Genomic DNA, 21,732 nt, shown 5'->3' on the forward strand with positions numbered 1-21,732 from the left:
CAGTTTGTACACTAAACCCAGGTATGGTTGGGTTCAGCTGTACACTGAACTCAAGAGAAGTTGGGCGCAAGCGGCCCAATGCAAGATTAGGCGTGGAGAAAATATAACCGCAAGATTTTTGTCTTTTTTTCCTGATGATTCCGAGTTGGTGTGGTCACGAGAGTTACAGAAACTAAGTATGTTTTCCAGCGCTGTCCATTTCACTTTTCTTTGCGTTCTTTGTTTGGAGCAGTATCTTGCCCTTCTTTCCTTAATTTTATCGGCCACTGTTTCTTCAATGAAGCTTCTTTTGTCAAACCTTTAAAAACTTGGACAGCCCATGCTTGACTCATCTTATTGCTTTACTTTATGTTCTGAATCTTGGTTTTAGGTCTGGATGTGGTCCTTCTCCGATGTTAATTTCATCAATGAGCTTTTCAGTTTTTGCAGTTACGTGGATGCTGCTCTGCTCTTTTTTTTTTTGTTATAGCTCAACGTTGCTGCTTGCTCTGCGTGCAGTTTTAGCTTGCCTTTCGATTTGTTTTTCCACAGTAGTTTCACATGTTTGAATAACCTGAGTTGTTGGGTCCTGCGGTTACCGGGATTCAATAGAATTGGATCCTGTCAATCAGCAGAACCACTAGAGTTGAACCCTGCTGTTAGCAGGACCCATTAAAATTGGACCCCGCTGACAACAGAATCTATTAGAGTTAGACCCCGCTGCCACAAGACCCAATATCGTCCAATTCAAAAACCAAGCAACCATTTCAATGAGAAATAAACAATGCAATGAAGCTCCAGATGTCATTGTTTGCGTAGCAACTCACAAAACATTCCTTCCATTAAGGGATACAATTAAAAAAAACACTTCAGAGAATAAAATATACAAAAAAAAATTCCAAAATTCCCCTAGCTCAGTGAGGCGGCAGGGTTGATTGGAGGTATCATATCATTATGAGAACACTCAACTAAAATGCAAAATAATAAAACAATTAAGGAATATTAAGAACACCAGGTCAACTCATATAGTTGATGACGCAATTTAAGACTGCATATGTGGTTAGACTACTGAAATTGAGAAACTTGTTCCTTTAATTTAGACAATCTCAAGTTGACAGCAACACAAATTCCAAACATCTTAATGTGGATGAGTTCTTACAAGAATAAAACAGACCAAAAATATTGTCGTTGCAACCTACCTACAAAGTGTCAACTTAACCAAATTAATTAAAACAACTTGAACTATCTATCTATACAGGTGAGAACAAGGAGGACAATTTTCCCTTGCACATTGCAAATGTATTTTGATATTTTTTGCGGCCTTCACATATATCTCTTCTTTCCATTCCTTTGCCCTCGCCTGTTTTTTATACAAATGTTTCTCATCAACACAAAAACAATGGCTAGTATCTAGATATTCAAGTTTCTTTTGCCCATCCAAAATAGTTGGCAATGCATTGACTGACAAAACACATGATGAAATCATCAAACGCTTTAGTGCAGGGAAGTTTTCTGCAATCAAAGAAGCAGTGGGAGAGCTTATGCGCCCAAAAAGGGTTAGACTATGAATACGCTTGCAGAATCTAGCAAGGCACTTAACTATTGTATCATTGCAGCACACTTCTTCCAAATTTCTCCAGGGTAGAAGTGCCCCCACAACAAAAAATTGGTCGATGCTAGTAGTAGGAAATGAGATACTTCTTACCAGAGGCAACCTGCAATAGTACTATTGTCCATCAACAAACATATATACATGGAAGAAATATTAGTTCATGACTGTACGTATAATTAATTATATAATAGAGATGATGGTAAAAACACAACCGTTTTACTTAAGAACAAACTATAAACATGGTTACAACATTACCTTGAACCAAAATATTCCCATGGAAAGAAATCAGCGGGTAATTCGCCAAACAAAACCTTGGTGTAATGGTTTTGAGGTCGAAAAGGACCAAGCGCCAAGTGGAGAAGAAAAAAATACCTTCCACGTGCACGATTGCAATAACTATCTGGGGGAAATTTGTCATAGGAATGGAGATCAAGAGTTGTTCCAGGAGGAAAGAGAGCATCGAGGAGGGCCAACAGCCATGGCTTGCAGAAATACATGGTATTATCATCCAATGTCCGCCACCCAAGTGATTTCACTAACTTGTTCATTATCATAACCAATATGTCATGGTCCATTTCATTCCAACTTCTAATTTGACAAGTCGTCGCAACTACTTCTTGTAGTTTTGCCTTCTTGTGGTTACGCCTTGTTGATAAACTATACATGTTGTCGCCACTTTGTTGTTGCATCTCCGGTACCGGTGGCGGTGGTAGGGGCGACACCGGTGACAATATTGGCAGTTTTCGAGACCGTTTCTTTAACCACGTTGCCATCAAATTAAGGTCTCTTTTTACAGGAAAAAAAGAAGTTATTAACTAGGGCTTCACATATGTACTGTGTCGTTAAAAATACATGATTCCAAATTGAGAAATGATTTTTGGATCATACATACATACATATACATACAAATTGGACGAGAGAATTCAGAATTTTTTTTATCCTAAAGAAATACAAATCACACCCATAAAAATTAAAGGAAAACTCCACCCTGATAGATTAGGGTTTAGAGACATAGGGATCAAAATATTAGATTCATGAAATCCATTACCTTAAAAATCACAGCTACAAGGTTGCACTATAAAGCAAAATAAATAAACAAAAGCTCTGAAATTTAGTGAATCCACACAATTTGATTCCAACGTCTCAAAACCCTCCCTTCAAGTGCTAGGTGGGATCAAAATCAGCAGCACCAAAATTCAGGTGTAGAGGAAGCATAGATCAAATATCCCATAAAGAAAGATCAACCATAACAGATGTACCCAACAACATCAAACGGAATTGTGCACTATACAAAAAACCCAACATCCAAAAAGACCAGAACCGACAAACTAACTACATATACAAAACAACAGCGAAAAAGAAGCATGTATAAGGCAACAAAGCCTAGAACAGTTACCTTTGTGGTCTTCTTCTGGTTCTTTTTGTAAAATGAGGGCTGGCGGGGTATAAAGAATTAGGGAGATGCAGAATAAGAGACAAAGGGAAAACAAAGTGATAAATTTATTTTTAACGGGCCTAAAAAACCCTGATAACCCTTTTTCCTTGAACCCGCCCAAGGAAACGAGCACACTGCCAAGCCCAGAATGAGCACCCTCCCTTGGGTGTGCAGAAGGAAGGATAACCATTTCACACTACCAGACTCAGCGTGGCCGTAGTTTGGCACACTATCAAGCCTAATATAACGGGGTCTGACACTAGCCAGACCGAGCCTTGCTTTCACTAATACGTGTTTAGGTGGAAGAGGGACCCGTCGTATCACAACGAATCCCTATAAAACTTTTCAGTTCCTGCCTTAAAGATTAGCCATCTTTTTTATTCTCAAGAAAGATTCCCTCCAATAACAGGGTGACAACTAGTTTCAAAGAATCCAATCAGTTCCACTTCGCATGGGGAAGGTAAAAAGATCTCTCGATTAGAGAAAAACAAACCTTGAAAATCTTCACGTATTAAATACACCTCTGTAAACTCAGAAACAAATTGATCAGCGATCTCCACTAAAAAAATGCTATATGGGTCTATCACATAAAGGATCATTGCTAAAACATGACATGTATTCTTTCTCTTTCACTCAGCTTAGAATTGAAATGAAGAAGTCCATGTATTTGACTTCTGAAAGGATCATGATTCTAGTTTCACAGCCCATACATACTCTACAGGTTTCATTTCTGTTGGCATTGTTCAAAAATAGACTTAAGTCTTCACATTCTATAGAAAAGAGTAGAAATAATCGAACATCTAATTGCTTTATTGAACATCGAATTATTTTGTTTAATAGCCATCTTCTGGGTCATTTGACTCATTTCCTAAGTCATATAACAATCCTATAAAATACACAAAAATTGACCTAGGAGTTTTCTCAGGAATAAGGTGGGTTTGTATTTTATGTGAAGAAGCATTTAAAGGAACAGTAATGGAACCATCTTTTAAGCAAACATGATTGGAATTTTATTAAGAGAAGAATATGGATATGATAGCTAATTTATAAGAACAAGAACCAGATAAAATGATAATTTTATTAAGAGTTTTCTTAAAAAGTATATTTTTCTACCTCTTCTCTATATCTCTCTCAACTTGTTTATTATACTTAAGATTATAAATCTATTTACAGGACTCAAGTTCTAACTAATTGAAGAATTAAACTATTAAAAGAAAATCCTAATCTAATAAGAAATTTAATATTCTAATTAGATAAAAATTCTAATAAACTAGTTTATTATAAAATCTTTTCCATCAATAATTCCTCGTTTAGCTAATATTAAAATTTTTATAAACTATAAATTATCTAAATCCTATTTCATATTGAATTTCAACAAAGAAGGTCATTTGTTGTCAAATCACAGGTTGTATATACAGGAGTCTAAAACCAATAAGCTTTTATCAGGATTGAGGGTTCTAACAAGGCTAGATAATAGAAACCGATGCATAAAGATCTCAGCTGCGAACACGTGGGTGAGGCATCTTGGGTCCTTTTGCATAATCTTTTTATTGTATTTTCTTGGAAGTTTATAAACAAAAACTTTCAGCTCTCCAACAGGATCATCTTCCAAAACATTACCCGTACTTCCTACATGTTGTGTAGCTCGATCGTACTTAAAGATTTCTTTGAACTCCAAAACAACTTCTATAGTTTCTAAAATCTACACATTACCAAATTTTGGTGCAATAAATCTCCTGTATGTAAAAGAAAAAACTTGACTTTCATTTTAGATAGCAAGAATAAACCTTCACTTTACCCTTTCCTCGCCTCCACATTTACCAAACTACAGCTCATATTGCCTATTGTTTTTATTGTCACATTGTTTTCCACGAGTCTCTATTAAAGATACCATGTCGGTCTAACATACAATATTTGGACAATTAAGCATTATTATTTTTAAATTTTTATTTATTTATTAACATGAATGTTCGAATCAACTTACGTATATTTTAACTAAACCCATAAATTTTTAAATTAACAATCATCTAAACTTTTAATTATTTTAAAAAAACTCAAACTTATAATCATTAAAAAATAAATATACAACATTGACATCGTTATTTTGAACTTTTCAATCTGCAACTGCATACAAACTGAATCTTCAACGTGATCCAGCTTTCCAGACTTGGGCGGTTCACATGTAATATAGGACAAAGCACAAACAAGAACTAAGAACTAGGATAGCTCTATCGTCATAAACTATGAGTCATGTATGTTTTTAAAAATCATTTTTGTTAAGTCATTTAATGCATGATGAACCCAGATTTTTTATATATATCTTTATATATTTTTACTAAAATTAGATGGATCAAAAAAAATATACAAGTATAATTTTCCTATTTTCATAAAATCCTCAAATTTCGTAAAATATACACATTAAGTTTTTTTTTAAAAAGCTGAAATTAATTAAAAGAAAGGAAAAAAAAAAGAGCAGGTTGAAAAACATTGGCTGTGGTCTGGTAATGAGATGGACTTTCCATCAAACCACACAGGCAGCACATCAAAAATAACAATAATAAAAAAACTTAAAAAATAGCCTTCAAGAATCTTCTCTGCATGTTTCTTGATGCAGATTCTCTATCAAGATCTCTGGCTCTTCCTCTATTTCCTCTATTTCTTTTAAAGAAAACTCTCTCTTAACTACTTCTGCGACATTTCAACTGTAATGATAATATTTTAAAGCTTAAAAATCTCTTCTTTCTTCTCAGAAGCTAATAAAGCCGCCTTCTTTGTGGGTGTATCCTCTCGAAAACCCACCTTTCCTTCTCTCTGACTCTTCAAACTTGGTTCTCTGTGTGATTTCATTGGATTAGAAGCAAGAAAATGGAGATTTGGAAATGGGTTTTTGTTGGGGTTCTTTGGTATGCTGGTTTTGTATTGAGTACTGGTGCTGTGGAGCTGGGCAGGAGTCAACACACTGAGAGGATTTCAGGTTGGTATTTCATTAAATTAACCATTTGTTGAAGTTTATTAATTTTTGTTGGGTTTATCATTTTTTATTTTGTTTTGGGTCTAATATAGTTTTGCAGTTGATTAGTGGATAGATTTGTGGTCTTTAAACTGTAATGTAGGTTTTAATAATTTGAAGGTAGGGTTTTGGTTAAGTTAGTTTTGGGATTTGTTTTAGTTGTATGGCATATTTTGGGTTTGTGGATTTTTGGGATCTGCTTAAATCTAGGTGAAATGGATGATTTGCTAACTTTAGTTTGATTGCCGAATGTCCACCAGTGTAGTAAAAGTTGAGTATGTGTAGTTGAAATTTGGGGACCTTTAGAAATGAGTTGATATTGTGTATTTTTTACCATTTTCTCTATAATATTTAGGTACTTCTCCATATGTTTTAAGCAGTTCCTGCGGGAGGAATATTGATCCTATTATCTTAAATTAGTATAATTGTGATGGCATCTCTTTGATTTATTGAAGCATCGAGGCTTAACATTCAGTGTTGAAACTAACTGGAATGTACTGAAGTAATCTTTCTTTGTTGATTTATCAAATCATGAAAAGAGTTAAGAATGCCAGTTATCCCACCAGAGAAAAATGCACTTCCCACTACCATTACCATGCACCAAATAATCCCAAACCATGCTTCTTAATTTCAAAATTTTCCTCCAATTCCAGTTGGTCATGTGGGATGCTCACACTCCATCTACTTCTTTCTCTTAGTAAATAGCTATGGCACCAAGCAACCCACAATGAACCAGACTTCAACAGCAAACTCCATATATTTCTGGCAATACAAGCCACATTCAGTTCTTTAGGCTTCTTTATACCCAAGCCTCCCTCCTGTTTAGGCAAGGTAACAAAATCCCAACCTACTTTTGCACCTGTAGCAGCAGAGTCATCACCTTTCCGAAGGAAAGCATTGCACTATCTTTCCATTTCTCTAATAACCTTAGCTGGCAAGCTAATGATATTGCACCAATAATTTGTGATGCTATACATAACTGATGAAATGAACTGCAATCTTCCAGCAAAGATGAAGTTTTAGGTGCCCAGTGAAGAATTCTAGCAGTGATTTTTTCCCGAAAGTGGTTTACAGTCAGAATAGCTTAGCTTCCCAGTAATTTTTGAGTGATAGAACACCCTTCTGAAATACAGTTTTAGCTGGGGGGGGGGGGTGTGCTTTGGAAGTAAATTTCTCTTTAGGTTTCTAACGTCTTGAGTTTCCATGTTGGGGAAACAACTTGGTGTGTAAATGGGTGCTAAGTGCCTAACACCTGGCACATTTCTATTAATGATGACATAGGTGGCCATAGTGTATGATGAAAGAGCTATCCTAGTTCTTAGTTTCTGTTTGTGCTTTGTCCTTATACACCATGAAAAGGAACCGCCCAAGTCTGGAAAGCTAGATCACATTGAAGGTTCATTTTGTATGCAGTTTGAGATTGAAAAGTTGAAAGTAATAACGCTTTAGCCATATGTAACTGTCCAAATATTGTATGTTAGATCCACATGGCATCTTGAATAGAGACTCGTGGAAAACAATGTGACAATAAAAACAATTGGCAATATGAGATGTAATTTTGTAAATGTGGAGGCGAGGAAAGGGTAAAGTGAAGATTTATTCTTGCTATCTAAAATGAAAGTCAAGTTTTTTCTTTTACATACAGGAGATTTATTGCATCAAGATTTGGTAATGTGTAGATTTTTGAAACTATAGAAGTTGTTTTGGAGTTCAATATATGAGAAATCTTTAGGTATGATTGATCTATACAACATGCAGGAAGTGCTGGTGATGTTTTGGAAGATGATCCTGTTGGAAGGCTGAAAGTTTTTGTCTATGAACTTCCAAGAAAATACAATAAAAAGATTCTGCAAAAGGACCCAAGATGCCTCACCCACATGTTCGCAGCTGAGATCTTTATGCATCGGTTTCTATTATCTAGCCCTGTTAGAACCCTAAACCCCGATGAAGCTGATTGGTTTTATACTCCTGTATATACAACCTGTGATTTGACAACAAATGGCCTTCCTTTGCCTTTCAAATCACCGCGAATGATGAGAAGTGCAATACAACTTATTTCTTCAAACTGGCCCTATTGGAATCGGACAGAAGGTGCTGACCACTTTTTTGTAGTGCCACATGACTTTGGAGCATGCTTCCATTATCAAGTGAGTAAACCTTTTTCTTTTTTCATTACCTTCCCTTGTTTCCCTCAGATTCTTTTGTCAATCTTTTTCAATGCATTTGGATTTTTGAATCAATTGACCTGAATTGTGGTTTTCTGAAGAGCTAATGGGGTTTCAATCTTTCTGTTATATCTAATTGCATATGTATATAAGTAATAAAGTGTTGTACTCTGGCAATTCTTTTTATTGCCATCAACTCTTATTTTATGTTCCCCTGTTCTTCATGATTTTTGCAGGAAGAGAAGGCTATTGAAAGAGGAATTCTTCCCTTGCTCCAACGTGCCACCTTGGTGCAAACTTTTGGACAAAGAAATCATGTTTGCTTAAAAGATGGTTCCATTACTGTTCCTCCATATGCTCCTCCACAGAAAATGCAAACCCACCTGATTCCTGAGAAAACTCCTAGGTCAATTTTTGTGTACTTCAGAGGATTGTTTTATGATGTAGGAAATGACCCAGAAGGTGGCTATTATGCAAGGTAATTCTAAGCAATTAGATGTTCGATTATTTCTACTCTTTTCCATAGAATGTGAAGGCTTACGTCTATTTTTGAACAATGCCAACAGAAATGAAACCTGGTAGGTTATGTATGGGTTGTGAAACTAGAATCATGATCCTTTCTTGTATTTCAATTAGACTGAAAGAAGTCAAATACATGGACTTCTTAATTTCAATTCTAAGCTGAGTGGAAGAGAAAGAATACATGTCATGTTTTAGCAATGATCCTTTATGTGATAGTCTTAAATGGAGATCGCTGATCAATTTGTTTCTGAGTTTACAGAGGTGCTAGAGCAGCGGTCTGGGAGAATTTCAAGGACAATCCGCTTTTTGACATTTCCACAGAGCACCCAGCAACATATTACGAAGATATGCAGCGGGCTGTTTTCTGTTTGTGTCCCCTTGGCTGGGCCCCATGGAGTCCAAGATTGGTTGAAGCAGTGATATTTGGCTGTATCCCTGTTATTATAGCAGACGACATTGTTTTACCCTTTGCTGATGCAATCCCATGGGAAGAAATTGGGGTGTATGTAGATGAGGAAGATGTTCCAAATTTGGACACCATACTCACTTCCATTCCACCTGAAGTAATATTGAGGAAGCAGAGACTGCTCGCTAACCCTTCAATGAAGCAGGCTATGCTATTCCCACAACCTGCTCAACCAGGAGATGCTTTCCATCAAGTATTGAATGGACTTGCACGAAAATTGCCTCATGATAGAAGTGTTTACCTGAGACCAGGTGAGAAGATCTTAAACTGGACTGCAGGTCCAGTTGGTGACCTGAAACCTTGGTAGCAGCCATAACAGGATGCTTCTTGAAGAGATTCTTAGCAGCCTCTCCCGTAGTCCTTCCGACAAAGCTGGTTTAATCAAGGCAGCTGTTTACCTAAAGTGTAAATCTTGGTTTTTCACTTTAATAAGTCACAGATTAAGCATCCATTATGTAGGGTCAAGGATGTTACTGGTAGACGTATTCTGCCTTGGGTGAAGAAACCTTAAATGGGGTCTGCAATATGTTCTGATCCCGTTGATTGACAACCTCATTGTAGCATATCACCCATGCTCTGAAACAAAGCTTAAATTGTTATTAGGGTTTCTGATTTATGCCAACAATAAAAGTTTTAAAACTAAAGAAAGTAAGAGAGAGGAAAGAAATCAAAAAAGAAATATGATTATGTTAAAGAAAGAAAAAACTAAGGAAGAAATAAACAAACAAACATATCCCTCAAGAAATGTAGTTAATTTTTTATTTGCTTCGTTAATTAAAAAGAAATGATGTCCATAAATAAATAAGAGATTAAAAAAGTAAAATTTTAGTTATTTCCATTGTTAATTAAAAAAATTGTATCCATAAATAAAGAAGAGATTTATTTTTATTTTTTTTAATCAATTTTAATTTGTTTTGAAATTGGAATCAACACTACAAAGCATAGTAGTGAGTTTTATTTTTGCATTATAACTTGTTTTTTAAATGATTTTTCAATTGTTTTTCATGTGAAAAGGTATTAAATTGATGTTTTTTGAGGTATTTTTGAATAATTTTAATATATTAATATAAACAATTATTATTATTTTAATATTTTTTAATTAAAAAATATTTTTAAAGCAACAGCATCAAACCTTGTAATATGTGTTGATTGGAAATTTTTAATTCATGTTTCTCGAATCAAAATAATGTTGTTAGAATGGACATTTCCCTACGGGTACTTTTTTTTATCATCATTCGAAGAAGAAAGAGCTTGCCTGTGTGGGAAGCATGGAAGCCACGCTTCCGCTTGTTCTCCAAACTTCGTATACTCCTAGACTATTTACCTCCATTCTTTATACAACTCACTCATCACTACATATTTTTTCTCTTCACTACTGTTACACAAAGACAGACTGAGAAGAGAAGGTCCTGAAAAAATGGCCTTTGCATAGTTGCATGCACCCACGAGGCTTCCAGCCACAAAAACATCACCTCACCTTGTCTTTTATCTCTTACAGGCAACAATTTTGGCCTTAGAGGACCAACTGATCGTTTTGCTCTAAAATCATCTTTCTTTTCTCCTTCACTTCACCTCTTGATTACTTCTTATAAGCATCAGCAGCAGCCCCTTGCACCTGCTGCTCCAAGATTCTCCATCCGTGCTGCAGCCAAGCAAGCCTACATTTGTAGAGATTGCGGGTATTACCCCCCCCCCCCTCCTTTTCTTTTATTTCTTGATTGTTTCTTGCTTTGGTTTTAGCATTTTAAAGTTGAATGACTGGAATTTGATATAATTCATTAATCATGGTGGTGCAGGTATATTTACAGTGACAGAAAACCATTTGAAAAGCTACCTGATAATTACTTCTGCCCTGGTCAGTAACTTCCATCTCTGGAAATTGAATCTTCATTCTCCAGTGTAAGAAATACGTTGTGGCCAACCCTCAAGAAGTCAACTGATCATGTCTAGTTTCTGCTATTAGTGGTTATGTTTTGCATTTACAATTGCCTCGCTTCAAGTGCAAACTGGTCCTGGATGCCCAGGAATCTAGATAGCCTTGTTCACAGAGTGCTGATTTCATTGGTTTATTTAAGCATTGCAATCTAATCATAAAGGAAATGCTGGAAAAGCAGTTGACATAAAAATATAAATAATTGATGGTGATAAATTTCAAACCTTTAAAGGCCTTTTTAGATGACAATTACAAGGAGGGTTATGGTAAATACCGAGTTAAATTATGCTTTGCAGTTTGTGGTGCTCCTAAAAGGAGATTTAGGGAATACATGCCTGCTGTGGCAAAAAATGATAATGACACAGATGTTTGAAAAGCACGTAAAACACAGATTCAGAGAGATGAAGCAATTGGGTATGCATGATTCCTTACAACTGGTGAAATAATGCAATCTTCCTTTAGTACTTTGTTTATAGCTTATTTGATGTAGTTCGTACTAATGATTTGTATTTGAACTTGTCAGGCGAGCATTGCCTATCCCAGTCGTGGTTGGAGTTGTAGCTTGTTTAGAGATCCTCAAGGTGGTAATTTGGCGATAAGACAAAAGCTTGATGGGCTTGCAGCATCAACAAAGTCAGAAATTTGTGCAACATCTCCTTTGACAAATAGCTTCGCCTAATAATAAAAGGGGAGAGACAAACATTCCATTTCCTGAAGATGATCATATTGACCTAAATTAGATAAGATTCCTTGGAGCTACAACTTGTGCATTCCCACCATATGCCCAATCCTCTGAGCTGTTTCGCCACCGTCTATATGCCTCTCAAATCCTAACATGATTGTTAGTAATCATGATTTAATCCCTCAAGTCCTCAACCATAATCCAGGTACGTTCATTGATTGTAAATTGTAATAGCAATATAACAGGATACTATACAACCAGACAAAATTGCTGAAAGGTCTCACGGGAGGGGGGGGGGGGGGGGGGGGGCAAGAAAAATTAGTTAAATAATTTGAAGTTTGATACGTTGCATGCCGTGGTTGATTATACATGTAGCAAGCGATCACACTTGCAAAACAAATGAACCTTCTATTCTTTTCTCCATCGACTGGAGAGGGGGGAGGTTTACAGGAGAAAATAATTCACTGACACTAGAAGCTGGTGCAGGCTTGAACTCGTAAGGTCCTTCTTTCACTCCCCAAACCTGTAACCAAAAATAATGTTAACATAAAATGAAGGGAATAAAAAAAAAAAGAAAGATAAGATCCAACTTCACTCCCAAATAAAATTATGCTCAAATCAAAAGCGTAACCATGAAAGCAACCTGATTTCCACAGTCATCGTATCCCCTATCCCAGGTATGAATTTCATTATTCTTCAAGATTGCAAGTTCCGAAGTGCAGTAGGTTGCTCCATTCTGTCAAAGGAAGGAGGACCATATTAATACTATGTAACTTGTTTCTTCTTCTAGAAAAACAAGTGGCATTGATCTAAAGCTCTCAGGTGTCAGAAAATATGCCTGCAAGGACTGAGAAAATAGAGAACTTAACAATGAGGGTGAAAAACAAGTACCCAGGAATTTGGGAATCCACCAGGTGGAGTGGAGCCTTCATATAAGCAGCGTTTTCCACGGTCACAGCGTTTGAGATGTATTGTTGTCAGATGTTCTGCAATGTCCTGCACCATGCATAACAATGCAAATTCATTAAGAAGTCTCAGAGGTAATATTTATTCACAAAATTAAAATTAATCGTTTCTCATAAGATCAGGACAAAACATAAGTCACTATTAAACATTCCTAGGCTTTGCTCTACTTATTCTAAAGAAAATGTAGCATTTTATAGAAATCAACAGTTTTCCAAATGATGTAGGTATGTTACAAGGATGGGGAAGGGAGAAAAGATGCAGTGTGGGACAGGGGAACAGTTGCACATTCTAGCCATCTGGTTTACATTAGTAAAACAAAGAAACGTGGTCTTTACTTTGAGTATTTTGAGTATTCTGAACAAATTTGTCAAGGAGACTTCCAAGGTTATTAGGTTGCAGGTCTTGGGCCATTCTTTACCGACTCAACTATGATCACACCTAGGTTCAAAACCCACCTAATCAGAGACGTAGAGAGATTCATAGTTGAGGTTTTCCTCAAAGTCCAATCCAAAAACCAATAAAACCAATACCTCATGGAATCAGAATCTGAATGTGTCTAGAAATCTTACACCAATTACTTCTTCTGGCAGTGGGCGCTGGTCCTTTGATCGATCACAAAAATTCTTGTACTCCTCTGCATCTCTAATGGCATACGAACCTACCTGTCCATTGAATAGAAGATAAAAAAGAAAGTTTTGTATACCATTTAAGGTGTTCTAAAATTATCTCAGAAAGCAAAGGGAGAGGCAATAATTTAATCACAGGACAAGAGATAGGAGTCAATCATTCATAAGAATTTTACAATTGAGAATCCACAAAGAAGTATTATAGTTGCACTAATAAAAGCGCTCAAGGAAAATTGTTTCATGCTATATCCGCAGATGATGCATAGTTTTGTGGTTTTATTACTGTAAGAAAACTATGACAGCATCAACAAGAAGCCCATGCAAGGTTTGATGGCAAGAATGAAATTCATGTTTCCAGATAAACAATAATTGAATCACAACACCGATTAAACTTAATGAGAGGGAAAATAGAAGGTCTGATCGTAAGTCTGAGAATCATGTTTCCAAATAAATAACCATTCAATCACAACACTGATGGTAAGCCAAAAGGGAAATGGTTTTGCACCGTATCCATGGATGATACATAGTTTTCGTGGTTTTATGACAGTAAGAAATCATATGACAGCATCTATGAGAAGAAGTCCATGCAAGGTTTGATGGTAAGTCTGAACATGTTTCCAAGTAAATAATGAATCACAACACTGATGAAATTAACGAGACTGATAAAATTTCAGAAACCATTATTGTAAAGGATCAAAAGGTAATAAAAATAGTTATAGAGAAGATAATATAATCAGTAAAAAAAAAAGGCACTTCTTTTGACACAAACACTAAATATGTATAGCAGTATTATACTAATAGTATAAACAATATTGATGCTGGAGATTTTCCAAGTGCGCCCTAAAAAGTTACAGAGAGATATATTCACATATTTAAACATGAGTTCACATTATAAGGAAGCACAGTTAGATATTATGCACTGATAGAACAATGAATCAAAGAAGAAATTCACCTCAACATCGCATTTCAACTCCTTTGGACAAGGCTTAACCATATAAAACCTCTGATAAAAATAAACTTGTCAGTTATCTCCAACATAAGCATTGTTAAAACTGAACAGAGAATAAAGTATGTAAACTAGTAAGGAATTAAAGCGGATAACATGACAACTAAATTTTAAATCATTTTCGCAACAATATCTTCTTTTTGGACCAGTCAACCACTTAACCTTGATAGCAAAAGCCTTTCGTGGGAATTCATTTTCAAGGAACAGCAATCTAATAAAAAAAACCCTCAAGATATATTGATGCAAATATCAAACTTATGCAAAAATACAAGTTGAATGGGGACACAATTGCCACAAATGCCATTGTTTAGACCTTAACACGAATGTATTGATATTGATATAGATTGCAGCAAAAACCAAATGCCATTGTTTAGACCTTAACACGAATGTATTGATATTGATATAGATTGCAGCAAAAACAGCATACCTGCCGAAAGGGCTTTTGAGGAGTTCTCCAGAATGCCTAAAAAAACATTTAATAATTTTCACTAAATCGGAAATCAGTCACCTGAACCTAAAAGCAGTGCAGTAAACAAAACTAACCTGTTCAAAATATAAAACCTTTGAACCATCCACCATCTCTGCTGCAGGGCAAGTAAGCATTCTGCACCAAATACAAAAACCCTCAACTAAAGTTGCTGAAAGCAATTCATTCACTTCACAAAAATCAAAACTTTAATTAAAATTTCCAATCCAATCCACAACTTACACAACTGCCCTTCATTTCACCAAAACAATTAAAACTCCAATTCATCATTTACACAACATTCACTAAATGATTAAAAAATAAACAAAACAATAATAAAAAAAAAGTACCTGATATTGAAGTAATTATCAGGGTCTCTAGATGCTTGCTCCTTCGAAAACTACCAAAAAAGAAGATCAAAATCAATATTCAACTAGAACCCAGAATTCCAAATCACTAAAAAACAAAGAAGAAGCATAAAAACGTTACCTTTTCACCAGTAAGTGATTGAGTTACAATTTTCGCATGGTCCCAACGAGTAGTAGACTTCGTCAGTCTCTTCACTAGTAACACCCCACCAATCAAAACCAGAGACTTCAGCGCTAACCCTCGAGCTCGTCCCCACCCGTTTGAGTCTGAATTCGGATCAGACCCTGAGCCCGAACCCAAACCCGTTACCATTTAAGAAAACAAAAGAACACACACAACTAATTTCACTGTTTTTCCACTCTAAACAAAAACCAAACAGCCACCACCAATACCATCTTGGAACTCAGTGAGTTAAAGATAAGGAAGAAGGGAATCGAATGTCTGAATTACAGAGCTAGATAGTTAGCAAGCACCAAGTTGTTGATTGAAGTTCCTGTCGTCGCGAAGCCAAAAAGGAAGCTGGCTTTTAAGTGTCAGTTCAAAGGTTCTGGTTCTGTGTTGTGGGCTAAATAATTTTATTTTGCAGTGTTATTAGCTGGGCCGTTCTCAGCCTTTCGTTTCATGTCAGGCAATCGCTTTAACAGTAATACATGTTAATAGATTGTTTTTATATTTTATTTACTGTAAATTAAATAAGATATAGCTTGAAAGTTTGGTTTGGAATAAAAAAAATCAATAAAACTAAATTTTAATTTTTAAAGAATTTGAATCTAATCAAATTACTTGGTTTTATTTCTTTATTTTTTAAAAAAATTAATTTTATTTTCTTCAAATTAGAAATTATCATAAAAAGGTTATATTGTTAGCTAAAAAAAATATTTATGTTAAATTTATAATAAAAAATTAATTTTTATAACACTAATTAAAAATGCTTGTATATAAAAATTGTATTATTCATGTCTTTTTTTATATATAAAAGTTATAGAAAAAATTGTAGAAAACATCTAAAATATGTTTCTTAAACCAGTATAAATTTTAAAAACTAAAAATATTATATTTGAATAGAAAAATTCAATTATCCTCTCTTCTAATTCCAGTTTTAAAAATAATTAGTAGTAATCCCTGACAAATATTTTATTATTATTATTAACAGAAACTCTAAATTATTATTAACATTAACATTATTATTATTACTACTAATTATTAACAAAATTCTAAAACGTGTGGAATTTTTAGAACTTACACAGTTGCTTTCCACGGCTTTTACTCTGCTTTTCCTTTAAATTACACACACACACACACGCACACACTGCAACTAGGATTCAATGTATTGGATCTTGCTGGCCCATTAGAATTGAATCCTATCCCAATAGAATCTAAGAAAAGATAAGAATGAATGGATGCACAAAATACATGAACTAGAAAACACAAATAACATAATCAAAGCCCACACCAGCAGCGAAGGCAATGAAAATAAGAAAAATAGAAAACGAAAACAAGAACAAAATCCAGACTGATAAGTGATAATAGACAGCTACTGGTGGGTTTTAAAGGTGAAAACAACGTTTTTGCAAGGGACGTGGGAGAGAGCTTCGATGGTCTCTTTCTCTCTCTATATATATATTTTTTGGTTTTTGAACTTCTTTAAACGTCTTGGTCTCCACAAATATACATCAAAATGTAGAACTAAAAATTAATCACTGTAATTATGGATGATAATTTGATATTCCCAAATCATCACCTCATACATCAAAATGTAGAACTAAAAATCACTGTAGTTAGATCTGGGCTATTGTTCAAAGCTGTTCAATAAACCTGAAGTGGTAGCTTACAGTTATTAAAGCATAATTTGTAAGAAAAAATTTAAAATCCTGCATGCATCTAGTTGTAGCATTGACCCTTCCCTCTAAACTCAATTAGGTTACCAGTGAATTAATTAATCACTTGCTTCAGAAGACTGCATCTGATGAGGAAAGCTTGACATGGGAAATTGTATAGATGGCATAATTGGCTGCTTGGTTGGAGCAATATAGCTCACTGAGGAATCAGCATTGTTGAACCATACATTATCCCACATCCATGGTGTGCGGTTAGCACAAGGCAGATTACTACTACTAGACAGCTTACAACCAAATTGATCGCTGGTATTCTGATCGCAAGCCATCTTCATAATCGCATCTTCCATTGCATGTAGATATGACGAAGTCCTATGAGCATTCTGCATAGGTTGGAAATGCATTGGTGGCTGAACATTCAATGGATTTGGTTCTAAGTAAAGTTGCAGGTCTGTTGGATAGCAGTTGTCATTGTTGCTCTCCCAAAAACTTGCATTCCCATGAGAAGTCTGTTTAGATTGGAAACCGACTGGTAACTCATCATCTAGAGGCCTTGGTTCATAGTAAACCTGCAAGTCTGTTGAGTAGCCATTGTTATACTTCCTCTCCAGTAAGTTGGTCACGTGAGAACTCTGCTCAGGGTAGAATACCATAGGTGGTTGAGCATCAAAGGGATTCGAATTGTAGCTTTCCATGTCGTGAGAAACGCTTGGACTAAGCGAGGCAGCTTGCACCCCTGGTGCACCCATGACATACTGATTTGCGTTGAAACTTCCAAGTTTCTTGTCAGCAAGATCGATTTTAGCATTCAAATGACCAACAAGAACCCTTAATTGACCTGCATAAAGGCTGTTGAGACGATCATCCCATGCAGGGTACTTAGCTTTGATAATTTGCTTGTGCAATCTTGCAAGCTCAGAATCAATCTGTTTCTTTTTATCAGCAAAGTAGTCAGAGACCTGATAACATCTTCTTGGTTGATCACTGCCCTTGTACCTATTGATAATACACCTAACCTCTTCAGAATTTGGAGGCCAAGTCTCAGGTGCTACAGGCTGATGATCATCCTTCTGCTTTGGTCCAAAGATTATTACGCATGCATCAACACCGCAAAGAATAGAGAACTCAGAAGCCTTTTTAAGCAAACCTGCCTTCCTCTTCCTGAATGTAAGCATACGAGATTTCTCCTTCCTTATCAATTCCATTTTGATTCTTTTTTGACCCATTGTTTGATCTAGCACATTGGTGACAATTATCAGAAACACAAAGAATCAATGACATCACAAAAAAACAAAAACGTGTTTAGTTGAAACGACAAAAATATATTATGATGTTTTTACTATCTCTATCTCTTCTGTACGTATTCATCTCTTTTATATTTACATGTTCCACATCAACCTAAATTTTCAGAAATTAGAATTAAAATCAAGAAAAAAAACTATAACCCTATAAAGCATATGAAAGGAAGAGCTTAAAGGGTAAAAAGCTTTAAGCTCTCATGCAACCCTGAAATAGAAGCTAGATTTTATCCTTCCAAACAAAAAAAAAAAGAGCTAATTTTCTCATGAAAAATAACAGTTATTATTACTATAAAAGATACAAAGACAAAGAAAGAAAAAAAAATTAAAATCAAAAGAATAGAAAGCAGAAGAAAGTACCTTTAATGGCAGACTGCTAGGAACTCCAAACACCTAATACAGCACTCAATGTAACAATTATATTTCTATAACCTTATGGTCCTTCATTATATAGGAAATATAAAAGATTTCCGTGACCACTAACACTGATTTTCTTTCCAAATCAAGGAAACAATTAGTTGCTGCAATAATTTTTCCTGTTTCTTATTTAGGAAACAAAGCTATAGCTATAATGGGTTTGAGAAATATTTCCTAGTATCTGGTGGATAGATTGATTGCTTTTGCTTGCATGGCTCATGGAAAGGATTTTACTTCGGCCGACAAAGCACAGCTTAATGGATAGCCACAGTGGAGCTATTGACGCAGAGAAAAAGATACTCGGCGATGGCATTTCGCTGAATCTTTGGTGTTTATTCAAGATTATATTGTTTGATTAATTTAGGGCTTTAATTCAGGATCTTTACACTTATCAGACATTAACTTCTCGAGTGCTCTAACTTTTAGCTTTTTGCATGTTTACACTATGGTGTTGGATATAGATACCAAACCCGGTGGAACTAACAGGTTGGCCTGGTAATCTATCTATCTAAAATATGGTCTGAATTATTTTTGTTTTCTAATCAAATTAGAAGTTTGACTTTTCAAACTCAAATATGTTGGTGAGTTGACTCAATCAAACCTAGATAAAACTTAATTAAATAAACTTTAAAATTATTTTTTAATTTTTGTTTAAAATAATAATGTTTCATATTTTTTTTCAAATTAATATTGTTTTATTTATAAAAAAATTAAAATAATATTATTTTATAATTTAAAAAAACTCTGAAATAACATCATTTTCTAATAGATTTAGCATTATTTATATAAACCGCACTTCGCCGCAGGTCAAATAATCAAAAGTTTTTTAAAAGACTCTTAAACAAAATTAAAAAAAAAAGAATGTTTTGTCTATTTTTTTAGTTTTTAATTTTTTAACCCGTCGTGTCACTTTATTTTGTATTTAAACAAAAAAGATGTATTATAACACATTAAAAAAATGTAAATATATATTAAAGTGCTTTAAATTCTACATGAAAAAAAATATTTTTATAATAAATTATAAAATGAGGTAGTAACCAACTGAAAAATATAAAAATCAAACCACTAGCCTTATGATGTAATTTCTCGTTTTGTTGGTTCACCAGAAGGTATAATTGGCCCTTTTCTGATGCGATCACTGAGATATTTTTTCAAAAGATTTTAACTTTACACTCTCCATGTTTTTATTCACTTAACATGGTTTCAAAATTCAGCTCCTTCATTCTCATGTGAATCTGTCATATATATTGCTGTCTTCACCATTTCATTTTGCCAGTGACTTGAAGGATAGCATGGGTTTAAATGCTAAGACATGCATATCGTTGATACACAGTTAGACTATAAGATATGGTGCTGAAGAAGACACAGGATACGCTTTCCTGTGCTTCTTGACATTTTGGTTCACTCAGGTTTCCCTTGCAGCTTTGCTCTATTGTTTTGCTATTCTTTCCTTTGCAGGCAAGAATATTAGCTTTGAATGCAGCTTATTTCCTCAGAACAGGAGGTCATTTTGTGCTCTCAATAAAGGTTTAATCTAGCATTTAATTGTTCCTCTGCTCTGCACTTCCTTCCATTACTTAGCCATCTGAAGCAGCTAATAGATTTCTTTTTCTTGAAGGCAAACTGCATCGACTCCACCATGCCTGCTGGCAAAGTATACGATAGTGAAGTTGACAGGTTGAGGGCGGATCTGCTGAAGCCTGCAGAGATGGTGACATTGGATCGATTTGAGAGAGACCATGCCTGCGTCGTTGGTAGTTACAGAGTGCCAAAGAAACAAAAAACTTCTGCCTAACAACTGTTGGAGGTTCAACGCTTGGATCCCCACTTCCTCAACCATTTAGCTTAAAATTTAGAATTATCTCTCTGGGCTTTGCCCTTTCATTTGAAGAGTTTGTCAGACTTATTTTTATCAAGACTTGTGATTGGAGTCATTGACTACTGTTAAAGGCTTTTATATCATTTTTAACTTTCGTCACATTTCAACCTATTATTTTCGTTATCATTTTCTAATTTTTTTCAATCAAATATGCTGAATGAATCCAGCATTTTCTTACAACTAATAATAAAAATCCATTCTCTTACAAACAAATATTATTATTATTATTATTATTATTAACAATCTTATGTACATACACAAATTATTATCCCTACTGTTTCCAAACGCAAGCTAAAAAGGCACATAACAACGGCTCTTTTTTTTTTTGTTTTTATAAAAAAAAAAACAACGGCTCTTTTTGATCGATGGCGTTGGGTCCTGCCCACAACAGGATCCAAGCAAGCTGCTACAATGAATATCCGGTTGAAGAAAAGGAAAAGGAGAAGCTGCTCAATGAGCAGTTATTAAGCAAAGCATCAGCTTGGTATCGAATACCATTAGACTTGGGTCCTACCCAGCAGATCCCAAGAAAAGATAAGAATGATTGGGTGCACAAAGCGCAAAAAAAAAGATTACCTACAAAAATGAACCAAATTACTTGGATGCAAAGAAAATGTTATATCCAAGAAATTTACATCTAGCACAGGGATAGACCCAAATAACTTTGGTTAACTTTGGTTAGGCGCAGATGCCAGACCTAAATAACTTAGGATTGCCTTCCCTGCATGACCCAAGTTACTTGGGTGGGTCTAGCATGGCAGCAAGATAATATCCAAGACTGGCTTGACTGGTAGTTTAAGTCTCATAGGTCTGGCATCACCGAACTCAAGTTTTTTGGGGCTGGCTTGTACATATGGAGCCAAGTCTCTTGGATCTATTTTTGCGATTGGTAATCACTGTGCATTAAATGGAAAGGATAACTATATCATTATGCACACCAAATTGAACTGACTTTAAGGCCATGTTTGTTTTCCGGAATTCATTTTCCGGGAAACTACTTTCCAAACTTTCCTGTGTTTGTTTGCCATTAGAAAAGTTGGTCAACGGAAAACACTTTCTAGTCACC

The 21,732-nt window shown here is 35.1% G+C and overlaps 4 protein-coding genes and 1 pseudogene across 7 annotated transcripts; 2 read left to right on the plus strand and 3 right to left on the minus strand.

The window, feature by feature from the left end:
- Window positions 1-1,053: 1,053 nt before the first annotated feature.
- On the minus strand, window positions 1,054-3,246 carry LOC133677766 (uncharacterized). Of its 3 annotated transcripts, none has more exons than XM_062099873.1 (3): window positions 2,988-3,246; window positions 1,964-2,377; window positions 1,054-1,694 (listed from the first exon to the last, which is right to left on the minus strand). In XM_062099873.1, exons 2-3 carry the CDS (start codon window positions 2,362-2,364, stop codon window positions 1,226-1,228), a joined length of 870 nt encoding a protein of 289 aa, XP_061955857.1. In that variant the 5' UTR covers window positions 2,365-2,377; window positions 2,988-3,246; the 3' UTR covers window positions 1,054-1,225. The 3 variants fall into 3 exon arrangements, with proteins under 3 accessions (XP_061955857.1, XP_061955855.1, XP_061955856.1); XM_062099871.1 differs by having other exon boundaries at window positions 1,847-2,377; window positions 2,988-3,245; XM_062099872.1 differs by lacking the exon at window positions 2,988-3,246 and having other exon boundaries at window positions 1,847-2,981.
- Window positions 3,247-5,494: 2,248 nt separating this feature from the next.
- Window positions 5,495-9,837, plus strand: LOC133678699 (probable beta-1,4-xylosyltransferase IRX10L). Its single transcript, XM_062101150.1, has 4 exons — window positions 5,495-6,000; window positions 7,795-8,183; window positions 8,438-8,679; window positions 8,983-9,837. The coding sequence occupies exons 1-4, from the start codon at window positions 5,892-5,894 to the stop codon at window positions 9,494-9,496; spliced, it is 1,254 nt and encodes a 417-aa protein (XP_061957134.1). The 5' UTR covers window positions 5,495-5,891; the 3' UTR covers window positions 9,497-9,837.
- Window positions 9,838-10,606: 769 nt separating this feature from the next.
- On the plus strand, window positions 10,607-12,076 carry LOC133678003 (uncharacterized; annotated as a pseudogene).
- Window positions 12,077-12,122: 46 nt separating this feature from the next.
- Window positions 12,123-15,796, minus strand: LOC133678001 (chromophore lyase CRL, chloroplastic). 2 transcript variants are annotated; one of them, XM_062100146.1, is made up of 9 exons: window positions 15,358-15,794; window positions 15,219-15,268; window positions 14,946-15,006; window positions 14,830-14,865; window positions 14,349-14,399; window positions 13,340-13,432; window positions 12,696-12,800; window positions 12,448-12,540; window positions 12,123-12,327 (listed from the first exon to the last, which is right to left on the minus strand). In XM_062100146.1, the coding sequence occupies exons 1-9, from the start codon at window positions 15,547-15,549 to the stop codon at window positions 12,187-12,189; spliced, it is 822 nt and encodes a 273-aa protein (XP_061956130.1). In that variant the 5' UTR covers window positions 15,550-15,794; the 3' UTR covers window positions 12,123-12,186. The 2 variants fall into 2 exon arrangements, with proteins under 2 accessions (XP_061956130.1, XP_061956131.1); XM_062100147.1 differs by lacking the exon at window positions 14,830-14,865 and having other exon boundaries at window positions 15,358-15,796.
- Window positions 15,797-17,173: 1,377 nt separating this feature from the next.
- Window positions 17,174-18,298, minus strand: LOC133678479 (agamous-like MADS-box protein AGL62). Its single transcript, XM_062100784.1, has one exon. The coding sequence runs from the start codon at window positions 18,296-18,298 to the stop codon at window positions 17,174-17,176; it is 1,125 nt and encodes a 374-aa protein (XP_061956768.1).
- Between the last annotated feature and the right edge of the window lie 3,434 nt (window positions 18,299-21,732).

The sequence above is a fragment of the Populus nigra genome, chromosome 18 (genome assembly GCF_951802175.1).
Source record: "Populus nigra chromosome 18, ddPopNigr1.1, whole genome shotgun sequence".
Classification (NCBI taxonomy): Eukaryota; Viridiplantae; Streptophyta; class Magnoliopsida; order Malpighiales; family Salicaceae; genus Populus; species Populus nigra.